Genomic DNA, 27,846 nt, shown 5'->3' with positions numbered 1-27,846 from the left:
ATAAACCTGGCAAGTTTATGATATTGGTGTATGAGCCCCAACAGAGTTCTGGAGGCTGCTACAGCATTTGACTTGAGCAAATTACTCCACAAGAGTAAAGGTTTTTAAGCAGACAAAAATCTGTCAGATATGACATGTTTCATCTTTACTTAGTTTACACCACTGAAGAAAGCCAGCTTTACTTTTAAGGGTTTTCAAACATAACTTTGATTTCAGCATAAATCTCACTAAATTACCATATTTTGACGTTACATTAATTTCATGCATGTATTTTTATTAGAACAACTTGAAATCATTTTGAAATTGTCTTTGTCAGAAAGCATCTGGCGACCACCTCTCAGTGTCTCCCGACCCACATGGAGGTCCCAACCCCCATGTTGAGAACCACTGCCCTAATTAGGCAGTTAGGCTGCAATAAAGCCTCAGTTATTCTAACGGAGTCCAGGGGGAATGTCTGTGGAACGGTGTTATGGTGTAAAGTGTGACTGTCTTAACTGGTGACGCCTTGCTTTTCATTTCGTATTTTTTTTTTCGTTTTTTTTTTTTTAATACAGAAGTTGCTGTTATGAAATGATATACGTCTGAAAGGGAAATCTTGAAGGTGTTCGTTAAGAAACTTTCACGTATTCGACATCAGCTGCAACCAGTAGACTCTTTACGCTAAAGTCACCAGTTAACATGGTGACCATTTAAAGCGTAACACCAGACACACAGTGGGCTGGCTTCAAGGCGGAGTTTATCTTCTAGAAGTAAACTCAGATCCAGAGTTTTCCCTCAGAAAATCAGAGTTTAAAGACCCTGACGTGGAAAGAGGCAGAAAAAAGGTAAGTTATCTGCTGCTGTGTTAATAATATCATTCCTGAATCGCTAAATCTTTGCACTCTGATGGTTAAACGTTAGCTCACTGTCTGAAAAAACGCTTACATAGCAGAATCATGTAAAACGGATGTTTTTATCACGAGTTAAAGCCTGCTATCCTTCAGCTGCGACCTAAGCAAAAGCTGACAAGTCAAACAATCTGCATTTATTTCTGCTAAGCCAGAAGGGAAAGTAAGGACATTGCTCACAGACGAAGCTGCAGAAGTCTCCTCTTGTTTGGCTGTTTCTGAATGCTACAGATCTATGTGTTTTAAAGTCGCAGGGCTGAGCAGCTCTGCTGCTGGCTGTCATCTCCTAAAACTAAACATTGTGTTCAATGTTTCTCCGTAACAAACTTTTATTAGTTTGGGATTTTTCATTGTCTCTTTTTAACTTTTTGCTGTAAGTTTCATCTCAGTTTTAAATGATTTACTAAATGCTGTCAGGTAAGTTTTTTGTGCTTCATTTAGTTTAAAATTATTTATGGAGTATTTATTGTGCTTGCGTTTTTGTAATATATGAGACTTTCCAGGAGTAAGATCCAAGGGTCACAAAAAGTAAATACCATTTAAAAGAGTATTCTGCCATCCAAGCAAAAAAAAAAAAAAAAAAGACTGTTATTTAATTGAATATTTAATATGAAAATATATTTGATTTCTTAATTATTGTAACCTTTAGTGGTGCAAAATGAAGCCAGTGTAAAATTGCAATAAAATAAAATGAAATGAAATAAAATATTTGAATAAATACATAAATGGTTCTGTAAGTGTCCAGGTGAGGTTGCCTGCTTAAATATCAGAAGTCACATACACACCTCATGTTAAAATGCTGATTTTTAGATAAGAAATAAGCATGTTAACAGCCTGATTTAAAAAAAAAACAAAAAATACACACATATGTATATATATTAAAGTTGGAATAGTTCATATATTTTTATGCACACAATAAATGTTATTTTTTTCTTGGCCATTTTAGTTTAAATTAGGATTTTGATTTGATTCATGCATAATGAGGATCAGCCTGTTTGTCAGGAGGCTGTAGACCAGTAGCTCATATTTTTTTTTTTTTTTTTTTTTTTTTACCTAAGGCAATACCAAGCCAAGATCTCAAGGCACACAATATTCATATCCATGCAAAATGGCCTCTTTAAAATATGCTACAGTATCTTTCATTTCTTTTCTAATCCACCCTTTTTTTTGTTAGCGTTCTCCTTCAGCCGCAGAGTTCTGATTTAGATAGACCAATGTCCTGACAGTTGATGTAGCATTTGCAGTTTGAGCTGTTTACATGTGTTTTGTTTGTTATTGCATCAAGTATGAATAATCTCATGACTTTTCCCTTAAATTAGCTCTTGTATTGGGGTGAGTGTGGGGTAATATTTTGGATACCCACAGCTTCCTCCTGACATTACACTGACATGGTTTGCTTTCTCAACACAGTGTTGCAAATTAAAAAAGGGAAGTAAACTCAAATTGTCAAATATATGGAGAAATCTACCCATGCAGAAGCTAATATTTTAACATGGTTCAGGGTGGAAGACTAGTGCATGATTTGAGTCTGTCACATATACTGTATGTCATATTGGGGTATACATTTTAAATGTGCAGCATGTCAATTCTACTGCCAGGGGGCTCAATCAAAACGATAATAAAAGATTACTGTATGAAAGTGCTGCTCAGCCTCACCCACCATGTCCAAGGTTACCATGTCAAATAAAGGTAAACTCTAATTCTCTTGTGCAGCAGGAGGTGGTCCGCTCCCTCTGCAGAGCCTGCAGTCATGGCTCAGTACCTTAAGTATTTTACCACTGTGGGCGATAAGCAGACGGCCCAGTTTGAGTTTGAGGAGCTGCATACAGCCAGCGAGGAGCTGAGCCCAGCCACCGGACAGTTCCCACCAACGCTGACCTTCAGGGGCGCTCTGAAGAGACTCTACAGCTCTGACCGATTCCAGGTATGAAGATCAAGGTTAATGTACAACTGATTGAGTGAGGGAAAAAATTTTTGTTTTTCTGTTTGATGCAGCTGACATAAAAAATACACATCAATTTCAATGTTTAAAGCTGCATGTCTTATCAAACCACTTGATCAAAACCAAAAGATTCGATTTACAGAAACTGAAATTAAAAATTTTGCATATGAGGAGCTGTAACATTTGGAAATTTGGCTATTGAAATAATGATTTCATATAAACAAAGCATAAAAGTGTCCTTTAACTATGCAGCAAAGCAACTCATCAAAGTGATTACAGTGACGTTACTGTACATAACAGACAAGCTGCTGTATATTGCTGTGTAGAGTGATGAAGCTTTCACTGATGGTATGGTTTGGTTCCAGGTGGCGGTGGTTTGTTTGGTTTGTTTGGACGCCATCTTTGTTCTGGCGGAGCTGCTTATAGATTTGTCGGTTATCAAGCTGGAGCACGGACACATCGCTCCTGAGGTGAGACACAGATTTTAAGCGATCATCAAGATGTCTTTATGGTGTGGTTTACTGACAGTGGATGTTTGCAGGTCTTTCACTACCTGAGCCTGGCTCTCCTCACCTTCTTCATGGTGGAGCTGGCTGGTAAACTGTACGCTTACCGCCTGGAGTTCTTTCAGCACAAATTTGAGGTGTTTGATGGTGTGGTAGTGGTGATTTCTTTCGTGTTGGATATTGTCTTCATCTTCCACGAGGATGCCTTTGATGGGATGGGACTCCTTATCCTGCTGCGACTCTGGAGGGTGGCCAGAATCATCAACGGTCAGTAACATTTTAGTCTGAAGGCATGGAGAGGTTTCAGAGTTTTGTGGAGATTCATTTAGGTATTTTTAACCTAGGCCATATGTTTTTTTTAAAGGTTTGGTCCAAATGACTAAAAGATATTAAAAAGTTGGAACTGCCCCTTTATCAAGCATCACCTTCCTTCATTACCGTTACTTGGTTTGACAGATTCTATTTGAAACTATTGATAATAGCTTGCAATTTGACTTTTAGGCACATTGGATTTTTATTTAACTCTATTAAAACTTGGTCTCAGTGAAAGAATAAGACAAAGAAACATTAAGATGTATTATATTAACTTGAAAACTCATAATTCAAAATTTTACTAGTGTGTGATGCCGGTGATGATGGCTAAGGTTAGCTGTCCTGCCGCACACCAAGGTGTTTACTTTACAAAAAATAGAAATGATGGGTTTTACATTCAGATGTGCCTTAGGCAGGCCTCACATTGCACGATTTTAAGCCTGATTTTAGGCCAGATTTGCTCCCCCCTGATGATTATAGGGGTGAACCCCGAGTGGAGGCTTGTCGCATACAACTTGTCTGAAAAATCCTCAAGTGTGTGGTGTCAGCACGATTATTTTACTGCTCCAAATTGCATTGTAGCCTCACAGATGAGAGAAATAAACCTGATTTAACTTGGATTTTTTTAGTGTCAAAGTGCGTTTTATAGCAGAAGAGGATAAGCATCATTTGTCTGATTGTTTGTGTTGCAGGTATCCTGGTGTCTGTGAAGACCCGAGCACACCAGCAGATCCACAAACTGAAGGAGAGCTACGACCACTTGGTTCAGAGAGTCACAGAGCTGCAGGAGCGTGCGGATAAACTGGTGATTGTTTACTGCTGCTTCACAATAAATATGATATTAAAGGGTATTAAGAGAGTGAAGCACTTTATTCGTTTTTCTTGAATGCTCAAAATTATACGAGTAGACTTTATTATATTACAAATTTGGGTTATTATGTCCTAGAGTTGAGAAAAGGAGATAATGAGATCATGATCAGAGCCAAATGGATGAACTTTGCTACCAGTTAGCAAGTTCATTTTCCTTTGATCATGTGACTTTTGATCTACCAGATTTCATTTTGTTTAAAAGTAAAACTAGTTATTCCATTTTATTCTGCTTATCCGGGGCCGGGTCGCTGAAGCAACAGGCTAAGCAAGTCAGCCCAGATATCTCTCTCCCCAGCAACATTTTCCAGCTCTTACTGGGGGATTCTGAGAATTTCCATGGCCAGATGAGATATATAATCCCTCCAGTGAATCCTGGGTCTCTTTCCAGTTGGGTGGGCCTAGAAGACCTCCACAGAGAGGCTTCCACATCAGGTGCTGAACCACTTTACTTGGCTCCTTTTGATGCGAAGGAGCAGCAGCTCTACTTTGAGCTCCATTCTGATGTCTGGATGTCTGATCTCCTCACCCTAACTCTAAGACTGAGCCCATCCACGCTCCTGAGGAATCTCATTTTGACTGCTTGAACTCAGGATCTCATTCTTTCAGTCATTACCCAGAGTTCATGACCATAGGTGAGGGTTGGGATGAAGAACAACTGGTAAATTGAGAGCTTTGCCTTCCAGCTTCGCTCCGTCTTCACCACAGCAGTCACCCATCTGCCTGTCAATCTCATGGTCCATTCTATCCAAACTCACGAACAAGACCCTGAGATACTTTAATTTTGTACATGCTGTCCTGCATATTTATTTATTAGTGTTAAACACTGTATGTGAAAAAAAAAAAAGCTGTCTCCTTCCTCTAGGGGTTTCAAAGCACACTGGTGTAGCGGTGCAGCATTCATTTAGATAATAAATCTAAAAGTTAAGATCATACTATGAATCTCTTTGACTTCATTTGGTTCACAAATCAGGACACTACTAAGAACTACTTTACATAGATAATATGGACCTAAAAAGTTGTGAAATGCAAAATTATTGAACTTAAATATGCGATTAACTGTAGAAATTTAGTGGTTAATCGGGATGCTAATAGTGATTTGTTTGACAGCCCTAAAGAAAAAAAGATATATTTGGCTTTTAGCATACTGCCAGAGCCCAGGCCCTTCTCTGCTGATGTCTTCAGCTGTTGCACTGATTTGAATAAATACAGTAGAATATCCAGTCAGCATGAACTCTGCAAAATATTTCTTTATCCTTAGAATCATATGCACTCTTAAAGGGTGCTAAATTTCTTGCATTAATGTAACAAACGTCTAGCCAGTTTGATTTACTGTAAATAGTACATAATTTATAAAGAGAGTGGGGTTAAAAACCTGAACAATAATATAAAATAGTTAAGTGTTATTTTGGGGCTGAGTTTTTTCTCTGTGTGTCTCTGCAGGAAAAAGAAAACCAGAGACTCCAGGCTCTGCTGAAGAAGAATGGAATAGACTTCTAACTCATTGAGTGATCTTTACTGGAGCTACTTTTCAGTTTATACCATCAACCATTAATGTTTTATTTAAAAAAAAAAAAAATCACAACATACTGTTATTTTAGGCTAGATTTAAATATCAGTACATCCTGCTTACAGACCTGTAACTGTTAATGCGTCACTAGAGAGATCCAGATGAAGTTGTTACTGTCAGATATGATGCTGCTGGATATCGCTAAAGTTTAAATCTGCCTGTTAATATAGAAACATTCCTCAGACTGATGAATTGTACATAAAGTAAATTTAATTTTTTCAGCTTTTGTAAAATGAGATTTAAATAAGTGATTTGTAAAAAAAACATTTATTAAATAATCTTATAAAACTTGTATATACATTATTTACATGACATACAGAGATAGGTCTGACAAACATTTTCAGACAAAAGGGTAGAAGAAGTGGAAAGGCAGTTTGGCGTTGAAGGTGGGCATGGCTCTGTAACCAGGAAGAGCGGGTGCAGACACAGGTGTGAAGCTCACTGAGGTGCTGACTGGCAGGATGCTGCTGCCTGCAGAGAGCAGAGCCTGAGGGAAAAACACAGAAAGAGTTGAGAATTGATAATTCACATTATCAGAGCTGTGCAGTGTCAATTTCGTCGACTAAAACTATGACTAAAAATGTTAGTCGACAGCCTTTCTTCCATGACAAAAACTAGACCAAAACTAATAAAAATAGATCTATAATGACTAAAACTGACAAAAACTGTTAAGTTTTCGTCAAGATGACTAAAAGTGGACTAAAATGTTATATAGTTTTTCATTGGACATTCAAAATCTGTGATATTTCTCCACTGTGGGTAAATCTTAGGGGTGGGAATCACCAGTGGTCCCATGATACGATATTATCACGAAACTTGGGTCACGATTTAATATTATTATGATTTCAAACATTTTGCAATACCGCGAGTATTGCGATACCATATATTGCGATCTATACAATTTTTTTCAACTGTTTAGCTGATTTAGCATTAGCCTTGCCCTCTGTTGTATTTCTGCAGTATTTTCTTTTCATGTAGCACTTCTTGCTATCCTCATGTGTCATGTCCATCTCATTTGTGCTCTACTTGCATTCCTAATGTCCTTCCCATGGTGCAGCCATGTTTGCTGTACTAACTTTCTCCTGCTGTATGACCGTCACCTCTACCGACCTCACTGGACAAACAATTGATTTTATTTTTTCATTGTCATAGACTTCACTTCATATTAGCAATTAATTTGAAAAAAAATCAATAATTGGTGTATGAGACAATACGATATATCACCAGACAAAATATTGCAATACTATGCTGTATCACTTTTTTCTTCTACCCTAGTAAATCGGTCAAAAAACATTGCAGCAGTAGCTATTCTGCCTCTCAGCTGTAGAAAGCAGGGACCCCAGGTTTAGCAGAGTCCAAAGAACACACTACCATGATTTGGTACCAGATTTAGGCAAGATGTGAGGACTTTTTATGGACTAATACTAGACTAAAATGTCTTGAGTTTTCGTCGACTAAAACTAGACTAAAAAGGATAGAAATGAGTGAAATGTGACTAAAACTAAAATGCATTTAATTCAAAGACTAAAACTAAGACTAAAATTCCAGTTTAATTGAAATGTAACAGTCATTACTTTATAGTCATGACTTTTAGTAAATACATTTATTCTCTGTAAACCAACTGAATCAGTCGAATTATAAAACGAACAATTTTAATTCTACTCATTAATACTTTGATTACTTTTTTTACTTAAAATTTTGATGGACATACTCACATACCTTGAAAAAAATGATTTTTACAACTATAAGAGTTCTATCACACCGCAGACTGGGATTGTTATTTTTGATATTGATACCCTTATCAGTACTCTTTATTGATATGAGTCTTTATCAAAAATACCTATACTTTTCTATTATTAGGTGGAAAGATGAGATGACATTTGTAACAGCACTTGTATACAGCATTTAGATAGTATTCAGACCCCTATGTTGCAGCCTGATGCCACCGTTGAAAAAACTCATATAAATTCTCAATCTACACTCACTGCCCCATCATGACAAAATGAAAACAGAATTTTAGAAGTTTTTACAAATATATTAGAAATAAAAAACTGAAGGGTCAGTTCAGTGACAACTATTTCGAGGTCAACTGTTTGGTAAGTAGAAGTTTAAATTAAAGTGGCGTAACTTAAAACATGAATAAAGTTGAAATTATTAAATGTTTGGCAGACAATTCCCACTAAACGTGCTTCTTGTTGCTAATCTTGTGAACAAATGGAGTTTTGTGCAGCAATTACCTGGAAAAATACAAGTCAAAGCTAAGTAACAACCTGCTATATCCTAGTGAAGCATACACAGAAGACATCTTTCATACTTGGTCAGTATCCAGTGGGTGTTCCTTACCAAACTGCTGGTGTTGGTTTGGATGATTTCATTGACGCTCACTATCTGAGCCTGGGGGTTCACCAAGGATCCATATTTGGTCCACTGGATTTCTAAATGAAGAGACAATGGTATGCTGCAACTCTGTGCTTCCTGTAAAACACAAACATATTGCTAGCAAGACTTCTGACTCACAACATGGGACACAAGTATAAACAACTCTACTATTACTCTATATCAAGACAAGACTTTCAACTGTCATTACAAAAGTAAAATAATTTCTCTGCTAATATGATGTGTTTATATTTACTGGTACTTATTTTCTATGTAAGCAAAAACACCCCAAGTGTTAATTTAAATCCAGGAGAGTCATTGAAAAAAAAACTTATCCCAATCACATTTGTGATAAAGGGAGACAACTACATTTTTAAGCTTTAAATTAGTGCATTTCCAAGTTTCAGTAAATGAAAACGGCTGCCGGTCCTACATGTACTCTGTGTGCAGTTAAGGCCCATGGTAAAGTGCCTATAAAAAGTATTCACCCCCTTGGATGTTTTACCCCTTTACTGATTATATAAATTAATCACAGTTAATTTAACTTGGCTTTTTTTTTCCTTTTTTAGAGGGTAAAATGAATGCAGCAAAATATAGGAAAATCCTGGAGGGGAATCTTATTCGGTCTGCAAGGGGAACAATGGCATGGGAGAAGATTTCTTTTCCAGCAAGACCATGAAAAAAAGTTTTTTTTTAAATGGACAGATGAAGAAAAAGATATATGCAAATACAGAAATACTCAAGGTACTAAAAGCAGAAACAAAACAAACTTTCTTTCAAACTTTGGGCATTTAATTCTTTCTAACTTTCTAAATTTGTCTTGTAAGTGCTGCTGCCATATTTAAAATGTCACTAGTGAAATGTTCATGAAAAATTCATAAAAGAACAGGTCTGTTACTCCTTTGTTCAAAGTTAAGCCTCTCTAGCCAGAGACTTTTCCAGACCTAAAACTCTCCTCAATTCTCCTTCTATCTGAACTCACCCCAAGGTTCACGTTGCTCTTAATGGGCACCCAGTCCAGGGGAGAGCCTAGCGCTGAGTTTCCAAATGAAGCCACGTACTGTGGATAGTTTGGCCCCCTCAGAACGTCCAAGAGCACCTGATGGACCTGTGAGCAGTTTACTGCGTCGGCCAGTCTGCAGGAATGAAACAAGTCATATTTATTCAGGGAAAACTATGACTGAACACAGATCAGATGTGTTGAGTCTGAAGACCTGCCTTAGTGTGCAGCCGGACACAGAGTCCAGACCGAACAAAATCGGTGAACGCTGATGTCGTCCTCCAAGACAGTCCTGGTTGTGAGCGCTGTGCAGGAGAGAGAGAGTGTCTCTGGGGTCAATGCTTCTGACAATCCCAGTGAGGACAACCATTAAGGACAAATCCTGGGACATCTTATCAAATACTGACAAGCACTCTCATCACTGGTAGAAACATAGTTTTATTTATACTGTTTTACATGTCTGTGAATGAGGAAAAGATGGGACAGAGCTCAGGCAGGTGAAGGATATTCTACTGTTTTTGTTCCAGACACAAGAGGAAGTCCGAACACATAACCTGGATTTCCACTGGAGGGGAAAACAGCCTCCTCCTGACCTTCCTGTTAACATAGAAGAAGAGTACAGGAATTGAATCAATAAGAACAATTCAATTTTTAACTCATACATTTCAATATTACAACAATATGCATCTTTTTAACCTTAATCAGTTTACAAGACGATCTGTTAATGAAATAACTTTCAATAGTATGGCATTGATCTATTTCAACAGAGCGCCCTAATCACCTGCTTTCAGCATATATGTAACATAAACAGAGAGTCTGGGTTGTTGTGTTCAGCTTTACAGCACTAGTTTACACACCAGCCTTCAGTAGAAAGAAGCCAGTTAACCCCCAAGAAAAAGGAAATATTACATCAAGTGTATTAAGAATTTTGTACTGGATTAGGGCTAAATTCCAGAAACAGAGCCTGAAAAAGGATGAATACAGGTAAAATACATTACATATGAGAAGTATAATTATTGATATATTATTGATGGAAGTACTGGGTGCTCCAAAAGGGCCAATGTTCCACCACGACTTTTAAAAAATCATCTTAAAATTGCACAGGGTATGCCGGCCTAAGATGTTTTGATACATTACCTGCACAAATGTGATATGAAACTCCTGCTCAAGATTCAGTGCTGCTTCATTCACAAATCCAAGCACAAGAGACAACGTCACATTCATGATCTCTCCAGCTGGGTTGTACTTCATCCTATAAAATACCTAAGGAAACAAAAATGACTCACTGTTCAATCTAAACATGTTTCTGGAAGTCTTTTGGTTACTGTAGAGTCTGTGAGTTAAATTTGATTCAGTTGGTCATGTTTGATCCACCTTCAGCACCGTATTAGCACAGAGGGTCGGATTCAGGAGAACTGGGCTGAAGTTTTCATCACCACTGATCTGAAGCCCGGACTGAGTCCCATCCACAGACTGCAGGACAATGGAGGCCAACTCCACAGACACAACCTCCAGGAAAGTAGAAACAATACATCAGCTCACACTTTCTTGAACTGAATATAAATCATTTTCTTTTATTACATCACTTAACAGAGTTTAAGATTTTCAGTGTCTTCAAACAGTAATTATCCCCTTGGATGTTTTACTCTTTTATTCAAAAATCAATCTAAAGTGAAAGCAAGTCAGTGGAAGGTGGGATTTTTTTTTTTCACAAATCTAAGACTCTTGTGGTTTGTTTTGATGACATAGTGTGGGTAATACTAGCGTGCAGGTGGTGAAGTAACTGATTACTTCCCTCTTCTGAAGAAATTAAAGTCATGAGAGAAAAGTAATGTTCCTGTCTTTACATTGCAGCATTTCACTTCTTCATTTGGTCTTTGTTAACCTGTTGCACTGTGTGGTCAAGTGGTAGGTGATACTTTTAGTAGCCTGTTAAGTGTTTGCGAAAAAAAATGTCTGTGGAGAGCTAATAGGGACTATGATGGTGCCTCAAAGGTTTTAAAACAATTAAAAGGGGACATTCAATACTTACCACTGCATCTTTACTCTTCCCCTGTAGAGTGAAAAAAAGAAAAAAGTTGAACTACTTGTATCATCTTTGTCAGGAGTTTCTCTATCCTTTCAGCATTTCAAATGCAAAATTTATTCATGATGTGAACCTTATACAGCAAACTTTATCAATCTATCTAAAGTTAACATTAATCTTTTTTTGTTTTGAGCAGATGAAAGAAATAAAGAGAGGACGGTTGACAAACTAAATAACATCAAAAAAGGGTTTGGTTATCCAAAACTGCACGCAACATAAAGTACAGAAACTTTAAAATGATATATACCACGTAAATCAGGTAGAAATTTTCTTAAATCATTTATTGATAATATATCAGTGCTAAGTACTACTTTTGGCCCTGTGTGCAGAGGTAACTGAATGACTCACAGATAAGAGCTGGATGTTTGTGTAGGTTTCCACACTGAGAGCTGGCAGACCGCTGCAGTCCTGATCCAGGACCACCTTCCGGGAACAACGAGTGCTCTGATCCTGTAGAAACGCTGTAGAGATAAACAGGACAATCTAACATTTAACTAAGAACATTTTTAATTTTTTAAGCATGTTGGTGGAAAGGGAGATTATAGGATAAGACATTTTTGGCCATTTTTTTAAATGGCATACTATGACTAAAAAATATGAGTAAATAAAGCATGAATGATATTCTCCATGTGTTTGTAAAGACATCACTGCCTTTCTCTGCTGCATGTGTCCTATAAAACGTAGAATGACAGGGTGTCATTTACACCACTCACTGTTTTACTTTATGTGCTGTACTTTGTACCATGTTTGCTGCAGTTATTATGCATCATGACACCAGTCAGGTGACATGTCCATGAGTAACCTCTGCATCACTAATATCACTTTTATACAAAAAAGGGGAGAAAGGTTGTATAAAACCCCTTTTTTTGTGTTTGCAGGATAGAGGTCTTCCAGCAACACTGCAATCTTGTTTACTTATTTTTTTTTAACTGTCAACAAACTCAGTTGTCTGGTGTGCTGGTAAAATCATCTTAACCCACAAGGGCTTACAAAACTAAAAACTCAACTTTGAGTATAAGGTCTAACAGTATTTATATTAGTCCAGAACTACCATGGTTCAGATGTCACAATGTGGTGCATGTTGTTATACAAAAAAATACATCAGGAAAAAAAGAAAATCACATTCTCATTCTAACAGACAAATCCATCCTGAAAGCTTCCATCTGAAACAATTTCACCAGGTCTTAAAACAGGACAAACCAAACATCATCATTTGAGCAGAATGAGGAAGTAGCTATGGGCAGGTTTAGTTGTACTGGAGGAGGGCAGCAATGGCTGCAGCCGGTGTAGCCTTGAGCTCAGATGTAGCTATAGTATAGTGTAGTGGCAGTTTATCAGAACTGAACTACGTTACTTTATTAAATAAAGAGCAAGAACAGCACCCAAAGCTTTTCATAACAGAAAAGATGTTTTGATCTTCTCCTGACCTTCTATGGCATGAGTATATAAGAGTTATGGGAGAGATTTAATTGTACTGTAAAGCGGTATATACAACGGCTGCCACCACTGTAGTAATTAGCTCAGATGTAGCCATAGTATAGAGGCAGTTTTATCAGAATAGGGCCACATTACTTTATTAAAACAAGAGCCACAACAAAAGCTTCTCTTGACACCGGCCTTAGTATGAGTTTTATCCACCGACAAGCTGCACTGTTCATAAACTACGGCAGCTCCTGACTGTTGAGCTCAAGTTGCAACCAGAGCTGCCTTATTTTGTCTTGTTGTCTTGTCTCTGACTGGCCAATAATGCATGTGACAAACAGAACATTCATCCAATCACCTACTTAGAATCTTTTAAAAGTCCTGCCCTTCCCAAATATTTTGTATGGGAGGTTTCCCAGATAAATGTGAAATAAATCCCATGTAATGGTTATGTGAAACAGTTTATCTGGCATGTTACAAGAAATGACATAACACAGGAGCAGCAAGAAAACAGGAAGTGATGTCATACGTTCATTGTGCTAGTGACACACAGGCCTCAGTGTTGATCAACTTCTAGTTATGTGATACCTAGCCAATCAGATAGTGTTTTGGCCACGAGCAGTGCATTTTTAATTAATCAATTATATCTGTGATGGGTAAAACAAAATTCCTATACAGCTAATTGGCCAAATGCCTAATATCAACCCCAATAATTGGTCAGGCTGATAATAGGCAGCCTAAAAAAAGTGCTCAGTAATTAGATTATAAGCATTATTTTAAAAGAGCCATATCAGGAAAGGGGATATTTTGGAGTCATTACTTTATACAAATTTAGGGTAGTAGAACAAACAGTGGCCATAGTAAAATTTAAACAGCAGATGGACAGAGTCTTTAAGCCTTGTGACAGCATGCTTCAGAAATAATAAAAAATAAAACATGGTTCCTAAAAATTTTATCATTTCTTATTTTCTACATTGTTATTTTTTCGTGTCTTCAAATCAGAGATGTTTTTTTATTGTCTTGCTTGGAAAAAAAACATTTTGCTTTGCTTCCTTTTTTGTTGAACATTTAATACAAAACAGCTATCGTGTAGTCCTAAGATAACCAATGGGGGAAAATAAATGCAAATTTTACTTTATTTCAAAATAAATAAGAAAAAACGAGAATTAGCCACCCGAGACTGATGGCTAAACTGAGGTACTAACCAAACAGTAAGCTATGTGAACTTTTACATCCCTCGATAATGCTATCACATAATTGTGAGATTAACACCAAATATTGTAAGCACAATGTCCAGCTCAAAGTGAAATACTCATTTTTACCTGCAGGACTACTATCCACACAATCAGTGGTGACTCCAGAAGCTGGCAGCATGAATATCCCTCTCTGTCCGTTCTGTGCTGCTGTCACCATCACGTCTCCGTACTGAAACAATCAAACAATCAGATTAGATAAACCAGCTGATATTAAGAGAAATTATTACCATAGTTATAAAGAATCAGTTGTTTATCTGACTTGCCTGATATCCAGATGAAGTCTGGAGCTCTGAAGCGGATGAATCTTCCCTGCTCTCCTCTGAGCCAAAAACAAAGCTGGTAAATTTTTTGAAAAGGGAGTCAAAGTTTCTGTCAGTTGGGAGAGCAGGTGAGGGATGAGAGAATCCATCAACACCTGGGCAAAAAGGGAGGAGCAAAAGGTTCACATGTATTAATTAAGGCAGTTAGAGAAACAAAACAAGCCTTATTCTTTACAAGTACTAAGATTTAACTGTGAATAAGACTGAACACCATTATATACTCACGATTCTGTGACTGAATGCACAGGACATCATAATTAGTCTCCTTCCTGGAGGATGACTGGATCTCTGAGAATCCGTCAATCCTAGTCTGTAAAGAGTAGGATGCTACATCATGGCTGCACATCTGCTGGTTTTCCCTGAAAAATAAATAAAAACAAAGATGAGTCTGAACTGTGTATGATCTCAATCTCTAGATCCAAGTCTTCTTTAGTGCATTGTTTCCCACATGTAGGCTACACCTGAGTGGGCTGACCAAGTACATTTATGGCCATCCAAATATGTAAATTTGAGAGCCATTTTCAAGTGATCATTTTCCTTTTTCTGACCCATGGGCAGTCACCATGTACGACCCATAAACTTGTAGAATCCCCTCTGACTCTACACCCCTCCCATACTGTGTTTATCATGGTTACTGTCTCATGTAGGTCAGCAAGAGTTCAAGCAGGAAGACTGTTTCTACTCACTCATTAGCCACCACTTGATCATATCTCTCCCTTCTTCCATTCTCTCCACTCCCGCTCTGGTGATCAGCGAATTATAGATGTTCACTCTCATAAGTACTCAGCCAATCAGATCCTGCCACAGCCTCATTTGCTCAATCATCATCAGCTTTCATATTTAAATCTGTCATTTTCACAGTCAACCTTCCTCCACCCCAGCCATCTCCATTCATTTGATCAGCATCTAGTCTAGCTCCTCACAGGTCTTCTGCTCATCTCATCCTGCATACCTCAGCCTCCTCCTCCAAGCCACCTCATTGGTTCCTGGTCCAGATTCACAGAAGTCTACTCTTCATCTGATCCTGCATCCCCCTTCAACACCACCACCAGTGTCTAGACTCCACAAGGGGTATCCTATTCCTGCCATTTGACTCACTACCCCTTCAAGTACATGAAGTCATCACAAAGGAGTCTAATTACCGAAGACTTTGCACCTTTCTCTTTCATTAAAATTTTTAAAATGAATTATTGTTAAACTTGTAATAAATCTCCCCTGATTGAAACTTTTGTATCATCACCTTCTATAATAACAGAATGGAGTGTTAAACCTTTTAAAGCATTGGCCTGCTGCCAATGAGGACTTTTGAAGATAAAGGAACATGATGCTGACATTCTGACTGTGCTTGTTTTAGATTAAAAAATAACACATATACTCAACAGTATAATCAGGAAGGTGTCATTTATTCTATCAGTAATAACCATTCCCATTCATACATATTCACACACCGTTGACTCAGCAGTGAGGGAAATTTTGGGTTAAGTGTCTCACCTAAGAACACTTCAACATGTGGCTGTGGGAGCTGGGGATCTAACCCCTGACTGTCAGTTGAGAGATGACCAGCTCTACCACCAATCCACAGCTGTCCCTAAATAACAGCTTTTAGTGTGCATGCAGGTGTATGTGGGTTACTATGGTAACAGCTCTATCTGAATCAAGATTCCAATTAAACTAATGTATGATCATTTTTTAACTATATTACATTGTATTATGAAAAAATCCCATGCTGGTATAAAATTTTAATGCAAAACAAAAACTAACTAAAACCAAAAGCAAAAATAAAGTAAATCCAAGATTTAATACAAAATAAAGCTCAGTACAGCTCTGGTGCAGAAACCTGAGTGCTATTTAAGTCCACATTTTTTTAAGTATAAAAATCAAAATATTTTAAATAAGGTTAAATGTGTGATTTTAATCAAAGAATTGATTCAAAAGTACATTTGATTTTTTTCAGTTGGTGCATAAGATTGAGCAGAATGCATTGAAAGAAATGTTGATGCTATAAAGAAATCCTAGGGGGTCCTGGAGACCCCCTTTACCTGATGGTCTTATTTATTAAATGGTAAATATTTTGCCTTCCAATGGCATAAAACAAGTTGTTGCTGTAAAAAAATGAAGACAAATTTTCTACGAGATGTAAACATTTAGTACCATAGTGGTTAGCGTGTGTGTCTTTTATATATTGCATTGCATGATGTGCATTACATTTAGCTTTCTAAGTTGTTCATCCCTGCCATTTGTCATACTAAACTGTCATTCATTTTACGGTATCTGCATATTAAGAGTAAGGGATTGCTGCATATCTTTGCAGTTTATGGCATTTAATAATAAATCTGCTTGATGGATGGATAAACTAAAACTTATTCAAGTTTCTCTGTGCTCAGGCATTGTTAATGTATACACTGTATAAACCAAAAAGTTATGAATGAAGCATGAAAATAAACGTCAAATTACTAGACTATGAAAATAAAAACTGTTCCGAGCATTACTTGCCTGACAGTCTCCACAGAGCAGCTGGTGAACAGAGACACCTCCTCACCACACTCTGTGTCACAGCAGCAGTTAATATCACACACATCTTTGTGTTGATCACAGGGACACAACCTGCGGACTGATACACACAAGCACACAAACAGAGCATGATTACGATCAGACAGCATTACAGAACTCATATAGAGTTCATCCAGAAAATATTTCATACCCCCTTCACTTTTTCACTGAAGTTATGTTGCAGCCTTAGGCTACACTTGAAAAAATCCTTTTATTTCTCATAAATTTACACTCAGTACCTCATCATGTAGATGTACTTTGCGTATCACAAGTTAAATGCAGGACGGTAAAGGGTAGGAAAAATGGACTCTAGTCTTCCCCGATTTCTTAATTTTCAATTTGTAAATTACCGAACTTTTAGAATGAATTAAGAACAGCTACCGTCTACCACCATCATTTTACAGATATTTACAAGCTAGATTTAAATATAATGTGTCTAGTTTATCTTTACATTTACAGAGAGAAGAGGGACGGTTTACCGTTGGTGACGGGAGTGAGCAGGCGGCCGGAGACGGGCAGAGGTTCGGAGGGTAAGGTCGGTTGGTCGGTCTCCTCGGTGCTGCTCGGCGTCGATGTTTGGGTTGAAGAATCCAACTGTGTCGGTTGTGTAGTTGTATAATTTTCAACTGCATCAAATGTTGTATTTCTGTCATCAAATACGGTTGTGCCGAAGTTGTAGCCCGTTGTATTTTCGTTAGAAGTGACGGCAGTGCATAAGAACAATAAACAGAAGAGATGTAATATCAGAAACCCTCCAACCGAAGCCGCCATCTTTGTTTGACCGTTGCTATGGTGGTTTTTCTTCTTCTTCTTTTATTTCCCAGGTTGAATACTGCCTTTAATTAGACAATACCGCCAACTACTGTCCGTACAACTCGGGTTAGCTGTGCGCTCAATGTACAGGAAATAATCATTAAACTAAAAATGGAAAAATTTTAAAAAAAAAAAAAAAAAAAAAAAAAAAAAGCTCTAAATTTGCTCAAGGTTTTGCTTGGTATTGTTTCTAGTATGTAAAGGTCAATGATAGAGTTAAAATTTGGCCCGGGCTAATCTATTTGTTTAAATGTGTGGTTGCAATGCTCAAAGATTCCACAAGGTGGCAGCAAAGGACAGTGAAACACAATAGCACTGCTGCAGCTTCAGTATGATCTTGTTCTTTTCCCATGTTAATACCACTAAAAATGTTATCACAAAATGACTAAAACTTCTGATTTAACGGGGAACAGCGACATCCCCCATATTTCATAAATAACTTGAAGAAATAGAGTAATTCAGTCTGTCATTTTGGTGTAGTTTGCACAGATTAGACTATTTTTCCAGCATGAGGTGCTAAATCATTTTTGTAGTTTATCCCATTTATTCAGTTATTTCACTGAAACCACAAATAATTCACACTCATATCAATAAGTCTTATATCATAGATATATCTTACATAATTAATTCACTCTTAATTATCCTGTTTAATCATCATCCATTTTTAGCGATTACATATACCTGGACAGCACATAAGATTTAATGGAATTGTTAAGATTTAATTTTAAAAAAGTTTAATGAGCCATCTAAAAAGTATTTTATGTTTGAAATCTCCACAATGTATTCAAATCTAAACCACAGAACGTATATTAATGTAGACAGAGCAATAATCTCTGGGGAGTGAAGCCAGAGTGTTTGGAGCTCCACCTTCTCACTGGCTACAAACCTGGTCATAAACCCTGCCTCGTTAATGCAAACAGATTATTCATTATAAAGCTAAATTACATCTCAAATAATTCTTTTGCTGGAATCTGTATCACAGGTTGTCATATTGCTTGATGTTCAAGTGTTTTATGTAGGGGTGACCCAGAATAGTCGGCGATTCGACGATTCAATTCGGAGGAGTCTGATTTGACTATGAACCTCATAGTCGAATGTTGTTATGTAACCAAGATCAATCATTCTGACTACATGGGGCTGCTAAGCCTGAGTTTCCATTAGCGGGCATTTGCTGGTCACTGGCATTGGTAAAAAGGGCGGAAGTCTGGCAGATAAAAATATAACCTGTCAAAATGTCCGGCAGAAAACATGCAAATGACCAGATAAGTAAATACTGAATACTTGCATATTATATTTTGTGTAACCTAGAAGATATGTTGCGAGAATGCGTTAATATAAACTAAAAGTTGCCTAATCTTACTACATCTACTGTCCTCCGGTGCTGGGGTTGTTTATCTCCTCAGACGGCAAGCACATAGCTAATTATGTATGCACGATGCCATCAAAGCAAATCTATCCCCCTGCACATGCTCAGTATTACTGGGGACTATGCAGGGAAAGTGGGAAAGTTTGACCAGAGCTTTCTCGTAAAGCAGAATTTTAATCTAAGTGAGGTTTCCTGGTGAACCAAAGGGTTAATATTATCAGCGGTATGGAGGTATTTTGTGTCATCGCTGCGAGTAATGAAGAGGCTAAAACAAAGGGAACTGTATAGCTGAGCGTCGTAAACACTGATGCAGCAGCAGAGAGAGTGAGAGGCCTACGCTGAGCAGAGTTGTAGTGGACTTCAATAAACTACCTATGACCAATCCTCATATAAAGTTGGATTGTAGTCAACACAGAATCACATCATGCAAAACGGCATGGACCGCTTGGAGCTTATAACGAGGGCTCTGTCTCTCTTCAACATAGCTGGTTGTTAATACTCAGGTTGCCCTGGCTAATTAGCAGAAGTAGTCTTGGATAAGCCATTAATGAGAGGAGGACTGGGCCAGACTATCTGCTGTGGAGCTTTTGTCTTTTCGGGACTAGTCCAAATAAACCAGGATGGTTGGATTTCCAGCTTTAGCAGAGGTTACAGTTATATCATCATGAGGACTGATAGTAGCAACTGACGGTAAGACTCATTTTTCATTTGAAATGTAGAGTTCTAAGGCAGTGTCCGGTTAAGAGAGCACTTTTGTTATGTGTTTTGATGCTTCGTTGTTGTCAGTGGAGGATGGTGTTTGGCTGTTGTAAGCTGCAAAGTTATGGTAGCAGCCGATGTGCTAACAGGCTAATGGTGGTTACGTGAAGCTAACTGTTGTTGTTTATGAGTTTAACGTGGGTGTATATTGTGTAACTGACTGCGTGTGTAAGGAAAAGCGTGCAGCTTTCATTTTGATACTTTAAACCACTTACACAAAAAAATAAGACAGAGAGATTTATGCGTTTTGCTGCTGTTAATGCAGGAAAATAATGTTAAAGCAAATATCCGGTAGTTGTTCTAAATGGCCGGAATTCTTGAGGACTGCCGGTGTGGTGTCATTTTGACCGGGGACAAAAAAGTCTAGCAGAAACGCTGTTCGACTATTAGTTGTCTAAAGGCAAAATATGACGAATCAGATTCGACTATGAAAATCCTTAGTTGAAGACACCTCTAGTTTTATGTTTTGAGTATTATTTTAATTTGTTATTTGATGCAGAAAAAGAGTGTACAGGGCTGACTGAGCTCCAGAGATCCTGTGTGGATCAAAGTTCTAGAGAGACAACCATCACCGCAGTCCTCCTGGGTTTATGGCAGCGAGGCTAGACAGAAGCCTCTCAATATATAATATATATGCTTTTGTAGAAGACTCAAGTTTATACAACATGCAACTTTTTAAGAAAATGTGAATTATTCGCAATCTTGGACAACGAACTACACTAACCAGAATCTTATAGTTTCAAAACAATGTCTGATCGGTGGAGCCCACTGATACCATGGAAATGTTTTCCACCCTACAAACAACTGTAGGCTGCTACCACTGAAGTTAGCACTCCGTTTAACTACAGAGGATTTGAAAAGGGAATTTCACTTTGGTATAATTATTGCAATTTCTATGAATGAATTAATCTTGGATGTTACTTGAATCGTGGTTAGCAGGTTTATGCTGGCTGACCCTCTCATATACTCTCCATATCAACTTTGGCCTGGGGGCCAGATATGATCCTTGACCGATTTTTAATCAGCTCGCAGCTAATTCTAAAACACAAATGAAAATGGCCCACATTAGAACATAAATCTTGTGCTTGACTGTATATTTTATCTGTGTTTTCTTATTGACATACAAGCATAGTATGGTGTTACCTTGGGGGCTCGTCTGGGAAGGTACAAATTTATTTGGATTTGTGTATATTTTAGTGTCAGCACAATGCTACAGTGCAATTCTGTAAACAAACATTTTGACAGGACAGTTTATTGATGTGCTTTTGTTGTGACTTTAACTGAGACATCACAGTAAATTTTCTGGTACATGAAGTGTCATTCTCATTTTGACCAGGGTGATAGGCAGGGCCAACCAGGGCTACCCTGGGCTTCCTTAAAATCCTGGAAATGACTGGCTGTTACTTAAGCAATCACTAAGCACAACTTTACCTAAATGAGCCTGGATTCACTGACTTCAACATCATAAAGGTGAGGTGTATGAAAGTGGCCCCGCCATCTGTATAATTTCCTGTATGTGGCCCTCAGTGGAAAAAGGTTGGACAACCCTGCTCTATAATTAAACGCCTTTAGCCCCCTATTGGTCATTTGAAAGAATGCCAGTTTAAAGCACTGTTACATTTTTCATTTTTGCATCAGTGTCTTTAATTTTATTTCTCCTCAGACATCTGAATCTTTTCTCTGTTTGAATGAGACTGTGCAGCTTGTGTTTCCCATAACATCATGCTCTCTCTCTGCCTGCTCAGTCTCTCTCCCCTCGCACTCATTAATTAATTCTCAGTGGTCATTAAGGCGGTGTGGGCCGAGCCACTGATGAGTATATTCAATCTGAGTCTCTGTGGATAATATCAGACTGTCAGAGGGAGTCACACCTGCACTGTGGATGGTTTTGATGAGTGTGTGTGATTTCCTGCATGTCTATATGCTTGCTCCAGTGTTGTGTGTTGCGTATAGTGTGTGAGTGCAGAGGCATGGTCATTGAAAGAGGAACACACAGGTTATCACAAGGTCAACACCTCACATTCATGGTGTGTGAGTGTATGTGGGAGAGTGTGTGTGTTTGGGTGGCAGTGAAAGGAAGGAAGTCTAATTAGAGCATTAATTAAGAGGCAAACGGTTTATTGAATAAATCCCGTGGTCATTAAGGGAGCACACAACCCTCCTCCTCCTTCTGCTCTGGTGTCACCGTGACGACACTGATGTACCTTTGGACTTACAGACTTTCTCACAGACACATTTATTTAAAGTAGAAACTCTATAAAACAGCAATGTCTGTCAAATCTGAGCCATCATTTCCATAATGCATGGCATGTTACATCATTAGCTGTTACAGATATAGATTATGATTTGTTATTGTAGTTTTAATCTTTTCTTTTTTTACATCGAGGTGCTGTTTGAGGACATACTGAAGGCCAAGTTCCTTATAACAGAGAATGTCAGAGACAGGCCACGAAGTCGAGGGCCTTAAGAAGACACCAGCCCAAGAACACCATTCCTCACCCTGCCAGGACGAAGGAACTGTAAGCAGTTTTTAAAAGAGTTGCAGTCAAGGGTTGCAGGACGATATGGCCGACAGCTCTCTGCCCAGAAAATCTGGTACTATGGATGGGAATCGAGAACCCGTTCCTTTTGAGAACTGGTTCCTATTGGTTCAATCCATCAACATCATTTACATTTAATCTTAACTTTTACTTTTAAAATGCCTTACTTCCACATGCCTTGAAAACATTGAGAGAGGCAGTTTGGGAAGTGAGCAAGAACAGAGAAGTCAAGGAAGTAAACATGGCAGAGAGTCACAAAAACAGGCTAAAACATTCAAAAGTGTGGCTTTATTTCTCAAAAAATGACCCAAACAGCATGAAGTGCAACGTCAGTCGATCAGTGATTTCATGCAATGCATGCATCTTTTAGAAGAACTCTTAATTTTGTATAAGATTTGTCTTTTTTTATATCTCCAGAGATCTAGAATCCAGAGACTAATTTTATATATATTTAAAGCATTTATCTTTAGAGAAAATGAGCAGTAGTATTGTTTTCTAATTCAAGTTCGGAGACTGAAGATTTAGAGAGCAGTTTGTTTGTTACAGAGACATTTCCACCAAAAAAGATTTTTTTGTATATTTTGGCATGTTCTCCTCTCAAACACTTGGTGTTAAAAAAATTTTTGTTATAAAAACTGCTTCTTATAGCCAGTAATTGAAGTGTGCTTTTCATTTTCTCGCACTGGAGCTGGCACACATCTTGTTGAGTGTTCAGAGAGAAAGAGACTAAACGAAATTTGGGTTACTAACAGTGAAAACCATATCATCTTCCTTTTCCATAAAGAAAGTTTACAGGAAGCATTCCATAAGTGAATTGATAAAGAATTGAACCTATAAGAAGAATCAATAATTGCCTTGATAGCATTAAAATCTTAGAAATTCCAGTCCCTATGTGGAACAATCTCCAGTCTCAAAGGGCTGACAGGAGACCTGCCATGACTGCCCTTCATCGTCAGGTCTGTTTGCACTGGTGTCTGCAACATGTGCATGGGAACCTGAACATGTGGAGGAACGTTATGTTAAGTGATGAGTCCAGATTCTGCATATGGCCGCTGGATTGTTGGGTCAAAGTGTGGAGAAGAAGTGGAGAACGCTACGCTGATTGCTGCACCAACAGAGTAACATCTTTTCGTGCAGGCAGTGTGATGGTGTGGGGCGGCATCTCCCTTATTGGAAAACTAGGCATGTCATCATTGGAGGCAATCTCTGAGGCTCCTGTTTGTTAAATTGATAAATTGTTAAATTGCCAATACCATCCACTCCACCAAACAAGAGCTCAATGGCAGAATAAGCTGTTTGGCACTGGCAGGGAAGATTTGGTAGATTTTTTATAAGCGCAACCCACATACTCAGCTCTGCTGCTCATCCCTGAAAAGCATGTTCCCTACAAATATGACACCATTTTAAAGAGAAGCAGCCATCTCTGGAATGTGTCAGAAGCCCCACTCTGCTCTGCTCCACTGGAAATATGCACCCAGTCTATTATTAGTGGAGCCTTGTTTAGCATACATCAAACTGAACAGAGCTGATTGACCCAAACAGGAAATCAGACACAAGAACACCAGGTACATAGCCCATCACAGGAAGCAAATTAGCAGTCAATCAACCTCAGAGAGGAAATGTAAAAATGTTGTTTCTATGTTTTTCTTTTAGTTTCTGAGTAAACCCATGATCTAGCTGCTGTGGGCTTCACAACACTCGCTTCAAAAACTGACCGACCCAGCAGGCGAGAGAGCCTTTTGTCAGACAAGACAAAACCAAGACACAGACAGCAGAGCTCCTGCGGGTTTTAACAGCTATACCTCACTGTATATCTAGTGTATTTCTTGTAATGATTTTGTATGTTGTCCTTTAACTGGCTGTGACTGTCCACATAAAGTGTGTGTATGTGTGTGGTTGTAGTGTATCATGTACCAGTGCTACAGAGCAGCACCTCTGCTCCTCTAATCCTCTCCGTCTATCCTTCTCTCTGTCTCTGGCTCCATCTATCCATCCACTTATCTGTCCATCTCTCATCAGGTCATCGTCTCTACTGTTTCAGCTTCTCTGCTGATATCTGTGTCCTTCAGAAGCACACGTGCATGGATCAAAAATAGTTTGCGGGAGCTTTTACTGTATGTCCACAGCTTACCATTAAAACTCAGCTTCTCTCTTTTTTCACAGATGCTCAAATTAGTGCATGCTCTCTCCTTAATTCTGCAGAAATGTACATCTCTTTCACACACACATGACTTTTTCAGCAGAACTCAAAGTCCATGAATCAAACAAAAACAAGATGCAAAACCTAAATTTTAACCAGATGTCTTGTCGGCATCCTTCTCCTTTATTCTGACGTCCTCTGTCGATGATCCCTCTGCCCCGATAACATCATGTTATCTACTCTCCAAATTAAAAAAAAGAGCAGCCTCATGCCCTTTGCTGACACAGACCTGCTCCCTGTTTGTGTGTCTGTGTGTAGGTCACTGTGTTATGTCCTTGTCTTGTAACAGAGGGTCAGTAGGAGGGTGGTAATCTGCAAGGTTTTGGTTTAAAGTTAAACATAAGAACATTCAGTACATTTACATTCACAGTTTAGTCCAGCGTTGGTTATAGTAGATTAGGATCACTAACGGGAACACTGTCCTTCCACATCTACAGTCACCTGGAAAGGTTCAGTTTTACAGAATAGTAAATGGACTTGAGCTTGTACAGCACATTTCTAGTTGTCTGACAGCTCTAAGTGCTTTTACAGCACAGTTCACACCCATTTACACTTAACATTCACACACTCATGGCAATAGTAGTTGTGTAGAGTGGCCATCAGATGTTAACTAATCCTATTTGTAAGTACCCATACATCCACACACCACTGCTACAGTAAGAGCAAACTGAGGCCCCGTCTATAAGGAGACAAATTCAGGAGTATATGCAAAAGGTTTTTGTTGTATCGGCGTTTCATCCACACGGAAACAGCGTTTTGGTAACCTGACATGCCAGATGGATTCGTTTCACACATCCATCTGGGAAAGCTTCAATAGGAAACGTCTGAGAAAAGGCAGAGGCTTTGAAAAAAACTCGGAGGGTGATTGGATGAACATTCTGTCTGTCACATCTCTACAGGCCAGTCAGAGCACCAAAACATGTGATGCAGCCGCTATCAAGCTGTGCGTGCGCAGACACTGAGGAATAACATGATTTTTGAAAAGAAAACCACTCACTGCTGTTCTTTGTTCTTTTTTTAACAAAGAAATGTTGTCAAGTTCTGATAAAACTGGCGCTTTAGCAACATCCACGCTAATCTCTTCCTCCATAATTGCACCATCTCTTGCTGCTGCTTGTTAACGTCACGACTCTGCTGTGCCTGAAAGTTTTTGTCTCTGTGTGGATGGGGCCTGAAGTTAAGCGTCCTGCCCAAGGACACGTCAGTACATGGGGACTGAATGTACAACCTTCTGCTTGAGTCACGACGGACTCTTTTGAGGCATGATCGCAATATAGAAAGTACCACTAAGCAAGGTGGCAAAACTTTGCTTTCAGCTAGTTACTATAAGACCTGGTTCTGGTTGGCCTTGTCAACAAGTAAGGAAGTACTTTGTATGGCCTCCTTTTCATTATACAAATTTCATTACCTCACAAAGACAACCCAAGTAAATACAGAATGCAGTTTCTAAATGATGATTTTATTTATCAAGGGAAAAAAAATCCAAACCTGTCTGGCCCTGTGTGAAAAAGTAATTGTAATTGACTTAACTGTGATTAACCACTGTTGCTGGAAAGCTGAGTTCAATTTCACTGGCCACACCCAGGCCTGATTACCTCCAGATTTGTTGAATCAAGATATCACTTACATAGATGCTGTCAGACAAAGTGAAGTAGGTTACAAGATCTCAAAAAGAAACGCATCATGTCACAATCCAAATAGATTCAAGAACAAATGAGAAACAAAGAAATTTGAAATTTATCAGTCTGGAAAAGGTTACAAAGCCATTTCCAAGGCTTTGGAACTCCACTGAACCAGTCAGAGCCATTATTCACAAATGGAGAAAACTGGGAACAGTGGTGAACCTTCCCAGGAGTGGTCAGCCAACCAAAATGACTCCAAAAGTGAAACAACAACTCATCCAGGTCACAAAAGAACCCAGAATGACATCCGAAGACCTGCAGGCCTCACTGGCCTCAGTCAAGGTCAGAGTTCATGACTCAACCATAAGAAAGACACTGGGCAAAAATGGCATCCATGGGAGAGTCCCAAGGCCAAAACCACTGCTGACAAAAAGAACACAAAGGCTCGTCTCACATTTGCCAAGAAACATCTTGATGATCCCCAAGAATTTGGGAGAAATATTCTGTGGACTGACGGGACAAAAGTTGAACTCTTTGGAAGGTGTGCAGCATTTGATAACATGCCAACAGCCAAACATGGTGGAGGCAGTGTGATGGTCTTGTGCTGCTTTGCTGCTTCAGGACCAGGACCACTTGCTGTGATTGATGGAACAATGAATTCTGATGTCTACCAGAAAATCCCGAAGGCCAATGTCCGGTCATCAGTTTGTGCCCTTCAGCTCAAGCGCTCTTTGGTTATGCAGCAGGACAACGACCTGAAACATACCAGCAAGTCCACCTCTGAATGGCTCAAAAAACAAAATTAAGGTTTTGGAGTGGCCAAGTCAAAGTCTGGACTTAAATCCAATTGAGATGCTGTGGTGTGACCTTAAACAGGTAGTTTATGCTCAAGAACCCTCCAATATGGCTGAGTTAAAACAATTCTGCAGAGTAGAGTGGGTCAAAATTCTTCCACAGCAATGGGAAAGACAGATCACCAGTTACCACAAATACTTGATTTCAGTTATTGCTGCCAAGGGTGGCACAACCAGTTATTAGGTTCAGGGGAAATTATTTTTTCTCATAGGGTCGGATAGGTTTGGATTTTTTTCCCTTAATAAACAAAATCATCATTTACAAACTGAATTTTGTTTTTACTTGGGTTGTCTTAGTAAGATATAAAATTTGGTTTGATTATCCGAAACATTTAAGTGTGATAAATATGCAAAAAAAATCAGGATTCAGAAAGGGGGCACACACTTTTTTCACAGCAGGCCCGTCGACACATCAGGTCACTTTCACCTATTCACACTCATTTGCTCCACATTCACACACTGATGGCAGGGCTATATCAGTACTGACTAATCACATTGGTCTATATAAATTCAATCACTACTGTTATTGCAGTGGCAGATATATGGGGTTAAGTGTCTTGCCCAAGGGCACATTGGCAATTTACTGGAGGATCTAGGG

General features: G+C 38.6%; 2 protein-coding genes across 3 annotated transcripts; one reads left to right on the top strand and one right to left on the bottom strand.

Moving 5' to 3' along the window:
• The first annotated feature begins 685 nt into the window (after positions 1-685).
• On the top strand, positions 686-6,270 carry hvcn1 (hydrogen voltage-gated channel 1). 2 transcript variants are annotated; one of them, XM_041796847.1, is made up of 6 exons: positions 686-824; positions 2,601-2,811; positions 3,195-3,299; positions 3,371-3,602; positions 4,340-4,452; positions 5,958-6,270. In XM_041796847.1, the coding sequence occupies exons 2-6, from the start codon at positions 2,638-2,640 to the stop codon at positions 6,012-6,014; spliced, it is 681 nt and encodes a 226-aa protein (XP_041652781.1). In that variant the 5' UTR covers positions 686-824; positions 2,601-2,637; the 3' UTR covers positions 6,015-6,270. The 2 variants fall into 2 exon arrangements, with proteins under 2 accessions (XP_041652781.1, XP_041652782.1); XM_041796848.1 differs by having other exon boundaries at positions 719-824; positions 2,604-2,811.
• A 95-nt stretch (positions 6,271-6,365) lies between these two features.
• Positions 6,366-17,879, bottom strand: LOC121515904 (tectonic-1-like). Its single transcript, XM_041796845.1, has 14 exons — positions 17,574-17,879; positions 17,038-17,155; positions 14,770-14,903; positions 14,488-14,639; positions 14,291-14,393; positions 11,895-12,007; positions 11,493-11,513; positions 10,835-10,969; positions 10,598-10,723; positions 9,969-10,057; positions 9,679-9,816; positions 9,443-9,596; positions 8,428-8,559; positions 6,366-6,571 (listed from the first exon to the last, which is right to left on the bottom strand). Exons 1-14 carry the CDS (start codon positions 17,863-17,865, stop codon positions 6,425-6,427), a joined length of 1,854 nt encoding a protein of 617 aa, XP_041652779.1. The 5' UTR covers positions 17,866-17,879; the 3' UTR covers positions 6,366-6,424.
• Between the last annotated feature and the right edge of the window lie 9,967 nt (positions 17,880-27,846).

The sequence above is a fragment of the Cheilinus undulatus genome, linkage group 10 (genome assembly GCF_018320785.1).
Source record: "Cheilinus undulatus linkage group 10, ASM1832078v1, whole genome shotgun sequence".
NCBI lineage: Eukaryota > Metazoa > Chordata > Actinopteri > Labriformes > Labridae > Cheilinus > Cheilinus undulatus.
This window is presented reverse-complemented; position numbering and strand designations above follow the sequence as displayed.